This window comes from Oncorhynchus mykiss, chromosome 19, assembly GCF_057628025.1.
Source record: "Oncorhynchus mykiss isolate SJ-2025 chromosome 19, ASM5762802v1, whole genome shotgun sequence".
Classification (NCBI taxonomy): Eukaryota; Metazoa; Chordata; class Actinopteri; order Salmoniformes; family Salmonidae; genus Oncorhynchus; species Oncorhynchus mykiss.
In genome coordinates this window covers 23,804,881-23,817,113 of record NC_143040.1, presented here as the reverse complement: position 1 = coordinate 23,817,113, position 12,233 = coordinate 23,804,881, and the positions used below count along the sequence as shown (strand labels likewise).

The window sequence follows — 12,233 nt, the reverse complement described above, 5'->3', positions numbered from 1 at the left end:
AGGGAACTGATCATCGATTAGCATTTCTACTCTGAGACTTTTTGTGGATACGGGCCCAGATCTTGATACATTTTATCCTAAGTGTGAGACCATGCCTTTCAATTATCACACCATTAAAGAGTGTCAAGTAATCAAATCAACTAACATGTTTGCATAGTACTCATAGCAATCCTTTATTGCCCAATCAGAAGATGCTCCATAGCAGGGTGCTCATATCATATTTCTTGATCAAACATCCTCTCACTCTGTATCTGCATTTTTTCTACACTCACATTAACATCTGCTAACCATGTGTATGTGACCAATAAAATGTGAATTGACATGTAGGATAGGAAGCCTGAACTCCTGCTAATCAAATAAGAGACCATACAAGATGGACCAGAGAGCATTGATCTGCTGAGTGGACTAAAGATCGGGGTGCAAGGTAAGGGAGAAATACATATAGCCTACAGACAGTAATAGATCTTCAATGGGAATTTTCTTCATTCATAAAATGAAATCAATACAACTCATGTTTACATACATAAACACAATGTATGAACTTGACCAGGTAATTGACAAAAACTCCAGAGTAGAGTTCTCTGCCATGTTTTTAAAGTCTATTTTCTAAACTCTTCCTGCAGGTGGTTGGCTGGAGGCTAACAGAGGAGACTGGGCGGCTGTCTTGGATTCCCATAGATGGAGAGGACATCACTGAGCGGGCCAGGACCAGCGGCGACATAGTGGAGGTCAGTGGATGGGACAGTGTCTTCAACTCTGGGCTGGGGAACAACACTGTTAACTGTCGGGGTAGGTTCCTTGTCAATCATTGGCTTATTGGTGAAATCAGCAGTCAGACATTATCTTCTTTGAGTAAATCAATCAAACCTTTATTAATGCAATTTCAGACAGAAGTTGACAATGGAAACCCAGCATGTGTGTTTCAGAGTAAGTTCTGCATCCCACCTAAGGGTGCAGCTGATTTTATACATGTGATCACTCCCTGGTGGTATGATCACCTACGTCAATGTATGTATACAGCAATAGAGTGTGTCTGGTCAATTGCTTATTGAATCAGGTTAGAGTGGGTCTGGTACACTAGCTTCTCTGAATTCATTAGCATTGTCCACTGTCACACAAGATCAAAATGTCAAAACCAGACAGTGGTTACTTCTCTTTATCTAGTTTCGGTCTGACTCAGACCTAGCCTGCAAGCACACTCTTAAACAGCTAGGGCTTAACCACAAGGACCAATATATATGTATTGTGCAACGTATAGTGGCAGAGTTTTAGGCACATAACAGTATCTTATAAGGCCTGCAGCAAAACATATGACTTTTAAGGTCCCCTTAATCAATAATGGGGAGGGTCTTTGGGACCCTAACCCCTTCATAACCACAATCAGAAACAGACAGTCGAACACAGAACAACAAACAAACTTATTCTCCATGACAACAGACTGGCAGACACGAGGGCAAGGTGTAGATTTGGTCTACGGGGAGGTGTCCATATGCGGCGGGAGAGAACAGACACAGACTTGGCTAGCGATGCTCCGTCCTGCTGCTATAGTTGTGATTCAAAGAGACTGACGCCTCAGGTTAACCCCCTAACCCCCTAACAGGTGCTGCCTTCAGCCTGCCTTCTATAGGATCTATCAACTGGAACATGGACCCTGCAACAACACAAACACTGCCTGACCTTTGTCCTCCTCTCCTTATGTTAAACCAGACCTCAGACAATGTCAGTCCCTCAACACTAAATGGCTACACAAGCCCATTGAGAAATGACAGTAGTAGTAATGCTATCAGCAGATCTAATGGCAAAGATAAGCGTTTCCCCAAATCCACAAGAGGATGCACACGGTGGTTGTACACTTTTGGCTGTACCCAGTGTCAGATGCGCTTTGCTAATGCTTGTCACCTAAAGAGGCACCAGAGGGTCCACACGGGATAAATCTATTAGCTGCCCCCAGTGTGACAAAAGGTTCTTCCACCAGCATCATCTGAAGATGTTACTTGAAGGTCCACACGGGAGAGAGGCCGCTCGCCAGTACGCAATGAGTTTCTCAGAGAGGAGCTATCTCAGGAATGACCCGCAGAAAATGCACATGGCCCATGTATAGAGTATTGTGACATGTAATGTAGTCCTAGTTACTTAGTTTGTAGTTAATTATGTTGGTTTTGGATTTAGTAGGGAACCGGATGAGGTGAACTTAGGAAAGAATGAGTATGATGAGGCAGGGTTGGTGTAATGGCGTCTGTAAAAATGCTTCTCTGATAAAGTGACAACCTTGTCCTGTTTGATGCCTGTGTTTTATAATGTGGAAATGATAGTGCCTTAATTGTTTTCTAGTGTCTGTGTAATGTTGAACCTTTTCCAAAGTATTCTCAAATAAATGTTATCAAAGCGAGGGTACCAAATGTACAGAAAGGCTACGAATAGAGTTGTCATCCCCTCTTCCTCAAATCTATGGATCCAAATCGCATTCTGCGCTTGTGTTATTTATGCATGTTCAAGTTTCTCCATTTACTCACCCTCTTCTGAACCCAAAAGCAATTTGATCGATATGATGATATAGCCGATGTCTCTGCCTCATATGTCTGAATAGCTGCGATTTTAATGAAAGTTCCAAAAATATGTATGAAGGCTACAACCTTCTCTGTCTGGTGTAACTGATATTGCTGTAACAATAGTCTCAAACAAGACAGACGGTCTACACATTGGGACAAAACAATTAGCGTTTTGTGTGATGATATAATCTTTATAGTTATGCTGCCATATAGCCAGTTTTCTGCCTCCTGTTTAGCCCATGTTTGCAATGACGATGAAAAAATAACATTAGACAACTGTTAGAAAAAACATAGTTATGTCTCTTGTAACTGTTTTGTGTACAGTTGAAGTCAGAAGTTTACATACACCGAGGTTAGAGTCATTAAATATAGTTTTTCAACCACTCTACAAATTTATTTTTATTTTTATAGTTTTGGCAAGTCAGTTAGGACATCTGCTTTGTGCATGACACAAGTGATTTTTCCAACAATTGTTTACAGACAGATTATTTCACTTATAATTCCCTTTATCACAATTCCGGTGGGTCAGAAGTTTACATACACTAAGTTGACTGTGCCTTTAAACAGCTTGGAAAATTCCAGAAAATTATGTAATGGCTTTAGAAGCTTCTAATAGGAAAATTGACATAATTTGAGTAAATTTGAGGTGTACCTGTGGATGTATTTCAAGGCCTACCTTCAGACTCAGTGCCTCTTTCCTTGACATCATGGGAAAATCAAAAGAAATCAGCCCAAATTTGTAGACCTCCACAAGTCTGGTTCATCCTTGGGAGCAATTTCCAAACGCCTGAAGGTACCACGTTCATCTGTACAAACAATAGTACGCAAGTATAAACACCATGGGACCACAGAACCGTCATACCGCTCAGGAAGGAGACATGTTCTGTCTCCTACAGATGAACATACTTTGGTGCGAAAAGTACAAATCAATCCCAGAACATCAAAGGACCCTGTGAAGATGCTGGAGGAAACAGGTACAAAAGTATCTATATCCACAGTAAAACGAGTCCTATATCGACATAACCTGAAAGGCCGCTCAGCAAGGAAGAAGCCACTGCTTCAAAACCACCATAAAAAAAAGAGACTCCACCACCACAACAACACAACCAGTGGACAAGTGGACTGAACAACCTCAGTCCTGGTGGTCATCAGAGAGAGACAGAGGCTCCAGTCAGGGATCCAGTCTGCAGCCCAAACCCTTCTCTCCACAGTCTCAGTGCAGGGATGGAGCAGGACCTGGGGCTGATAGGGATATACCCTCCCGTTCCTATGATAAAAACACCACATTATCAATAATTAACAGAACAGGGCACCCTGGGCTTCAGCCTTCACAGAGTAGTGGGAGACCCCTCTGGTGGGAGTCTATCAGGAGGTCTGTCTTTTCCTTCAGGGTCTCATCTTTAATATAAATCCTTTCTGTTCAGTGTAAACACAAGTGGTCCGAGTATGGATAGCCATGAGGTGAGGAACATAGCAGAAACTGATATTTTGTTTGAAACTGCTGGCGAGTGAAGATGACAGTGAGAATGAGTGGGTTCCAGTGGCGAAAAAGGAAGGAAACAACAGAAGTAAAGTTGTCGATTTAATGAAGAAATACACTTAATCCACAATCTCTCCCTCATGTAAATATGTGGGATACCCTTTAAGAGCCTACATGCTAAATATTTGGTAAGGTGTCAAGTGTTTGCAGACAGGAAGAGTATTGAATGCTAGTGGAGGTTAGATGCTGCAATTGAGGTGGAAAACATGCACCCGGATTGCCCTGTTAGATTGAATTGGACTGGATTGCCCTGTTAGATAGAATTGGACTGTCCAGCATGTGTCCTACCTGGAGGTGGTGAGAAGAGTTGAAGGAACGAATAGAGCTGTAGATGCAATGGTAGTAGAGCCTACATCAGTGAATGTGTGTGTAAAAATGTGTGCTTTGTAGCATTTATTGCAATGGTCATCAACTGCACAGCACAAACGGAGAAGAAATCAGACTAAATTGGCATCATTTTAAGTGCAGCTGAACGTTTTTTGGGGGGCTCAGTGATTTGACAGAAGAGGCAGTACAAGTAACCCTATCAACGAAGATACTGCCCTAACAGACTCCTGAGCCTGTGTCGGGATGTGATTTAAATTGGAATGTGACTGAAGGAGGGGGAGTTTTATTTTTTACTTTGTATAATGTCGGTTTCAACCCGTAGTTTACCACCCATACAGTAGGTGGCGGCATGCACCTCTAACAGTTGTTTGCGAACCGTCATTTCAAAGAAGTTAACGGAAGTGACCAGTTACCCAGAACAATTTCCTCTTTTGAATTTGTATGGGTTATTGAGATGTTTATTAACATCATTGAACTCACAATATGACTCATTTAACTGGACAGTAACACATACTAACCTCAGGTAGTCTTTAATTCGCGTTGGAGACGGGACTTGGTTGATTTATGTTATCTAAGTAATGCTTGCTAGCTGCTAACAATAATGGCTAACATTAATTGTATGGTTTTTCACACTCAAATAGCCTCCGTCATGGAGGTGCTAGCGAATGCAGCTGTGGCAGAGATCTGTAAACTTGTAGACGACGACTATGCAGTGTTTCGTTTGGAAATAACTCAAAGCCAGAAAGAAAACAGGGGATTGCGGAGGAAACTACAGCTACTGGAACTGAAGGTGGCACGGGAGCGCGCAGAGAGGACAATACGAGAGCGTGTCCTCGCCAGTCGTCCCAGTAGTGTCAAAGTCGTCGACCGATACAGAATAGCAAGAGGTACATTTGGCAAAATACCGCCCGTTCATGCCTGTAGCCGCATTACTCTCTGCATTAGCCAGCAGATCCGACCAGCTTGCTTGCAGCTGCACCAGGTCTAGGTCAGCATATTTTCTGAGTAGATTAAAACAGAACCGGGGCGAGACATGGCTCAGAAAGCATACCTCAATCCAGGGATTAAAAAATGCTTTGTATTCTGAATTGTCCAATTATCCCAATTGTTACACTGAGAGAATTGAAAGACTGCTAGTTTTTCTGGAAAACTGGACTGTTCATTATTATGCTAGGTAGCAGAAGCAACAGCGGCCATTTTGGGAATGGCAGTGTCAGCCAATCAGCTCCTTTGTTGTTCAACGCCATTCCATAATGGCTACTGTTAGCTAGCATGAGGACAAACATGGCAGTTTACTTAACTAGCACTCTTCAATATTCTCTTTGTAACAATGGGACAAGAGTGTCCAAAGCACTACTCAATTGAAGTACATTTTCTAAACCATATCTCACTCTGGCTCCACATGTCTTAATCTACACAGGAAGTCTGTCAAATCCTAGTGCAGCTGTAAACAAGCAGATAGGATCTGCTGGCTACCCCTCTGCACGTGTTCAGATGTGTTAGCCAGAATTATGTATTGGTCAGTTTTTGAATAATAAGCAATAATTCCCCCTATTAATTAGCTATCTTGAGCAAAGACACATGATCATATTCGAACCAGTCTCTTATCTGATTCTTGATTTACTGCATTTCCAATTTTTTACTAAATGAAAACTAAATGAAAACATTCTAGACAGTGACAAAACTGTCAATAGTGTACAATATAGCACTGACAGTAGCTAACCTAACCACCTCTTTCCCCCAATCACTCTCTCAGGTGAAGGACATCTCACTGAAGGCTACAGAAGTATTGTGAAGCCAGCGGGACATAATACATGGGGAGATGACCAACCAATCACTGTTGATGAGGGGAGTGGAACCTCAACCCAGCATGTTATCGTGATAGAGGTTAGTGTAATAGTATTACATCAAATGTGTCCAGTTTATTTCAGGAAGGCTCCCCTCAGCTGTTCACTTGCTTACATCTTCATTTATCTGTGAGACTTCATAATTACATTGTTATCCAATTCTACTCATGTACCGGCAATAACTGGGGATGGGCATTTTAAATATTTTCACCATTCAAACAATTATAATTGTATTTAATTGAGACAAAGCCTTTTCATAGTTAAAATAGACCTATGATTTTTTTTCTTCCCAAATTAATACTGTTGTAAGTATTTCGAATACTAACCTCCTTTCAGATATTCAAATAACCTCCCCCATTCCTGGTAATAACCTCCTCTCTTCTTGTGTCAGTCTGCAGACACAGAGGATGCAGGTCCTGGGGTCAAGCAGGAGAGGACTGGAGGAGAGGAGGACCCACGACACAGCAGAGACATCCAGACTGGAGCAGCGTCTGGAGTGGCGCCCCCTGTAGCCACAGAGGACCTATCCACCGCCATGGCGCCCCAGGCCAAGACACGGCACAGCACCACGGAGGTCAGTGGAACGTGGAATGTCGTCCTTAAGTCAGAGACCACAGATCAGACCCATAAAGACAGAGTCTGTTGCCACTAGGCTGTCCTGTTCCCAGCTCAGAGTATTTACCAGTATTTTACCAGAGCCAGAGGACGGTTCATTCCCTTGGAGATGGTGAGGCGTTAGACACTTGTGTTGATGATCTCTTGTTCTTACACTACAGAGATGGACCCTGGCAACATGCCCGTGGGGTTTTGACACACAGAATGATCTGTCTAGAGGGGAATGGAACCGGTACAATAGTATTGTATACTCTGAAGGGTGCCTAGATAAGAAAGGGGAGGTTGTAGTCTTTGGTAGATGAGATGACTTTGAAAGTGGAGGGTGGCTCTCCTCCCACATGGAATGCAGATAGTCACCTAGGAGACAGACACTCTGCAAATATTTCTTAGATTACAGGGGAAGCTTTGAGATAAATCCAAATGCCACGACCCACTCCCCTGTACATGCGTTCAGGGATTGCGATACAGTGTTCATGTCGATGGCAATTTCCGATTCACACGGCCGTGTCCTTTTCAATCAGGTTTTGAACTTAAATGACAGGGCTAGAGCCCAAGCTCAGGGAGGTCGCGCAACATCAGGGGTTAGTAAAGAGAAACGGTTCCTCTGCATGTTCTGTAACAAAGGCTTTAGCTGCCTTCATTGGGTGGAGATCTACCAGAGGGTCCACACAGGGGTGAAACCCATCAGCTGCATCCAGTGTGAGAAGAGGTTCTCCCACCAGCACCAGCAGAAGAGGCACCTGAAGGTCCACACAGGAGAAAGGCCGTTCGCCTGTAAGCACTGCGGGAAGAAGTTCTCAAAGAGGAGCTCTCTCAGGATACACCAGCAGAAAAATACATTCCAGTCTATAACATATAAAGTAACCATTCTGCTCGATAGCTTCTGAGGTTTAGATCAAACACTGCATTAAAGACAAAGATGGATTCTTTGTTGTCGGCAAAACATATCCACCAATGCATTTGGAGTAACAGATTTCAGTGTAGAATATTGCATCTATACATTGTGTGATATACAGTGCCTAGTGAAAGTCTACACATACCTTGCACAGTCTTCACATGTTTCTTCCTTAAAATTAAGTCTAAAGGGGATTAAATTGGACTTAGAAAGTTAAAGTATTGTGGTGGCAACACCTAATCCTGGAATAGTTGCATTCTTCACACATTACACACATTCTAATGCCAAATACACACCAGAATGACTTTCCAAGAGGTGTTGAGTGATCCTGACTTAAATCTGAGACAATGTTTGAATATTGCTGTCCATCAATTATTCCCAATCAAAAGTACTGAATTTGAGCAATATTGACCGGAACAATTAATATAATTAATATACAAGTAAAATAATATAAATACTTGATAGTGAAGACATCAAAACTATGAAATTACACACAAGGAATCATGTAGTAACCAGAAAAGTGTTATACAAATCTAAATATATTTGAGAATCTTCAAATTGGTCACCCTTTGCCTTGATGACAACTTTGTACAGTCTTGCCATTTTCAACCAGTTTCATGAGGTAGTCACCTGGAATGCATTTCAAAAAAGTGAATTTGTGGACTCTGTCTGTCCTGAGTGGTGCAGCGGTCTAAGGCATTGCATCTCAGTGCAAGAGGTGTCACTGCAGTCCCTGGTTCGAGGCCAGGCTGTATCACATCTGGCTGGGATTGGGAGTCCCATAGGGCAGCGCACAATTGGCCCAGCATCGTCCGGGTTTGGCCGGAGTAGGCAGTCATTGTAAATAAGAATTTGTTATTAACAGACTTTTCTAGTTAAATAAAAAATGTTTTGGAAAATTGCCTTGACGACAACTTTGCACACTCTTGGCATTCTCTCAACCAGCTTCATGAGGAATGCGTTTCCAACGGTCTTGAAGGAGTCCCCACATATGCTGAGCACTTGTTGGCTACTTTTCATTCACTATGCGGTCCAACTCATCCCAAACCAACTCAACGGAGTTGAGGTCAGGTGATTGTAGCAGCCAGGACATCTGATGCAGCACTCCATCACTCTCCTTGGTCAAATAGCTCTTACACAGCCTGTAGGTGTATTTTGGGTCATTGTCTTGTTGAAAAACAAATGATAGTCCCACTAAGCACAAACCAGATGGGGTGGCATATCGCTGCAGAATGCTGTGGTAGCCATGCTGGTTAATTGTGCCTTGAATTCTAAATAAATCAGACAGTGTCACCAGCAAAGCACCATCACATCTACTACTCCATGCTTCACGGTGGGAACCACACATGCAAAAATCATCCATTCACCTACTCTGCGTCTCACAGACACGGCGGTTGGAACCAAAAATCTCAAATTTGGAATCCTTAGACCAATGGACAGATTTCCAACGGTCTAATGTCCATTCTCGTGTTTCTTGGCCCAAGCAAGTCTTCTTCTTATTGGTGTCCTTTAGCATTGGTTTCTTTGCAGCAATTCAACCATGAAGGCCTGATTCACAGTCTCCTCTGAACAGTTGATGTTGAGCTGTGTCTGTTACTTGAACTCTGTGAAGCATTTATTTGGGCTGCAATTTCTGAGGCTGGTAACTCTAATGAACTTATCCTCTGCGGCAGAGGAGACTCTGGGTCTTCTATTCCTGTGGCGGTCCTCATGAGAGCCAGTTTCATGATGGTACTTGATGGTTTTTGCAACTGCACGTGAAGGAACTTTAAAAGTTTTACGGATTGACTGACCTTTGTCTTAAAAGTAATGATGGACTGTCGTTTCTTTTTGCTTATTTGAGTTGTTCATGCCATAATATGCACTTGGTCTTTTACCAAATAGGGCTATCTTCTGTATAACACCACTACCTTGTCACAACACATCTGACTGGCTCAAACTCATTAAGAAGAAAGGAAATTCCACAAATCAACTTATTAATTGAAATGCATTCCAGGTTACCTCATGAAGCTGATTGAGACAATGTCAAGAGTGTGCGAAGAGGTTGCTACTTTGAAGAATCTAAAATATATTTTGATTTGTTTAACACTTTTTGGGTTATTTCATAGATGTGATGTCTTCTATTATTCTACAATGTAGAAAATAGTACAAATAAAGAAAAACCCTTGAATGAGTAGGTGTCCAAACTTTTGACTGGAACTGTATACGCCAAAAAATTATTTTTACACATTGTTTGTACTGTGTAGGCTATGATGTTAAAAAAGCCTATTTCATTACTTCCATTCAACTACCTAATTTTTTTTCACCAGATACTTTTAATTCGAAAATTAATTCAGTTCATCAGGTTCATGCAGATTTTTAGTTGAGACGTTGTGTGGTTATCATGTTGTGTATTAACGTTTTAATAAACACAAAACGGGACTTTATTTTCAGACTTTCATTGAGACTTATTTTAACATACATTACATGTGATCCGCATACACACACAGTGCTTTATAACCAATACACTTTATTACCAATACACTCCACAAACAGTGAGAGAGAGAGTTTTTTTTTCCTCTAATAAAAACTTTCTCCCAAGGGGGGATCGAAGCTCACGGCCGTCATCTCTCTCCGTCTCTGGGTTTATCACGCCACCATTTAGTGATGGCAGACGAGGATATTACAGCAATTTGACAAGACCACTAGCATCTTCCAAAAAAAAAAATTACGATCTACGCGAACTTGTATAATCCTCCTACATCTTTAGTGCTATGCACATTAATATATGTGAAACGGATAGTCAAAAACTTTTTGGTCATATATGGGAGGTAGTAGCCTAGTCAAGGATGCATCATCATGCAATATTGGGACACAACACTTTACAGACCTAAACCTAGTGGAACAAAATAACCTTGAATTTGTAGGTTTTAAAATAATCCCTCTGGTGGCCAAATGTACCTATTTTAATTAATACCATTGGTTTGTGGATAAAAAGTCATAAGGTCTTTGATAGGATGATGTGGAATTTGTTGCAGGAAATAATCACTGCCACCTTGTGAGATTAGCCTAAGGATAACATGTGCCAGGTTCTGCTCGGACCAGCTAGAATGTAAAGAAAGAGAAAAGGGTGGATACCTAGTCAGTTGTACAACTAAATGCATTCAACCCAACCCCTCTGAATCAGAGAGGGGCAGGGGGCTGCCTTAAACAACATCCGCGTCATCAGCGCCCGAGGAGCAGTTGTGTAGCTTTTTATCATGTGCAAGTAAATCAACCATTTTATTTGGCTGATGCACATTTTGAGACTGAGAAACTGTTTATAATGTTAGCAAGTATGGCCCATCCATGTTGAAAGTGTGTTTATTATCTTTGTGTATGTACCCGAGGGAGTGTACTTCTGTGTAATCTGTATCACCTCTCTCTTCCAGGAGGAGGAGGGTCCAGAGGTGCTGCTGGTGAAGGAGGAGGGGTGTGAGGAGGGTCTGGGGAACCCTGAGGGGAACATGGTCATGGAGGACAACCAGACTACACCTCCTCCTGAACCGGCAGAGGAACCAGCAGAGCAACACAGGACCACACACAGCCTCACTGAGGTGAGCCCAGTGTGAACTACTGTCTGAATGGTATTAGTTCAGGGCCTCTATCCACAAATCCTCTCGAGTAGGAGTGCTGATCTAGGATCAGTTTAGCCTTTTAGATCATAATGAATAGGATTATATGGAAAGATCAGCACTCCTACTCTGAGACTTTTTGTGGATACGGGCCCAGCTCTTGATAAATGTTGTCTTAAGTGTGGGACCATGCCTTTGAATTTAAAACCATGTAAAACAATAAAATCAACTAACAAGTTTCCATAGTACTCATAGCAATCCCTCATTGCCCAATCAGAAGATGCTCCATAGCAGGGTGCTGATATCAGATTTCTTGATCCAACATCCTCTCACTCTGTATCTTTTACAGTCAGTAGACATAGAGGATGGGAAGCCTGATCTGCTACTAGTCAAAGAGGAGACTATAGAAGACGGACCAGAGAGCATTGACCTGCTGAGTGGACTAAAGATGGGGGAGCAAGGTAAGGGAGAAATACATCTGGGTCTTATAAATGAGCTCAAAATTGGGATCAAAATTTCAAAAATGGTTTGAAACCAAAATAATGATTTTCTTGCAGTTCCACAGTGTACTTAAAGGAATATATGCAAATTGTCCATTAACGCCACCCACATAGGCCCAATACTATACATCCTTTAAGAAGGGTTCATACAGACATTGGAAAGTCAAATTCAAGGACCTTCAGGGACTTTTTTTTTCAGGCACTTAGTCATTTAAGGGCCTCAATATTGTATAATATATATCATTGGAAATATAGGGCCTAATATAGAACCCCCCCACCACCACCAAAAAGTGTCCCCCCCAAAAAAGTAAACCATTAGCACTTTTTTTGTCGGCCTTGTCAATGCATTGATATTCAAATTAGTATT

At 41.9% G+C, this 12,233-nt stretch overlaps 1 protein-coding gene and 1 pseudogene across 7 annotated transcripts in view; both read left to right on the top strand.

The window, feature by feature from the left end:
- Window positions 1-12,233, top strand: part of LOC110498462 (uncharacterized) — a 47,511-nt gene that overhangs the window by 27,874 nt on the left and 7,404 nt on the right. For 2 of the 6 annotated variants that reach the window (XM_090210508.1, XM_090210506.1), the window contains exons 3-5: window positions 6,655-6,837; window positions 11,184-11,348; window positions 11,716-11,827. In XM_090210508.1, the coding sequence (XP_090066634.1) occupies window positions 6,655-6,837; window positions 11,184-11,348; window positions 11,716-11,827 (460 nt within the window). Of the gene's footprint in view, window positions 1-327; window positions 425-623; window positions 729-2,215; window positions 5,304-6,172; window positions 6,304-6,654; window positions 6,838-11,183; window positions 11,349-11,715; window positions 11,828-12,233 lie in introns of those variants that run through there. The other 4 variants (XM_021575086.3, XM_090210503.1, XM_021575084.3 and 1 more) reach the window with 4 other exon arrangements.
- On the top strand, window positions 6,874-10,197 carry LOC149975123 (uncharacterized; annotated as a pseudogene). The gene has a single exon (XR_016488835.1). The product of XR_016488835.1 is annotated as an uncharacterized LOC149975123 (transcript).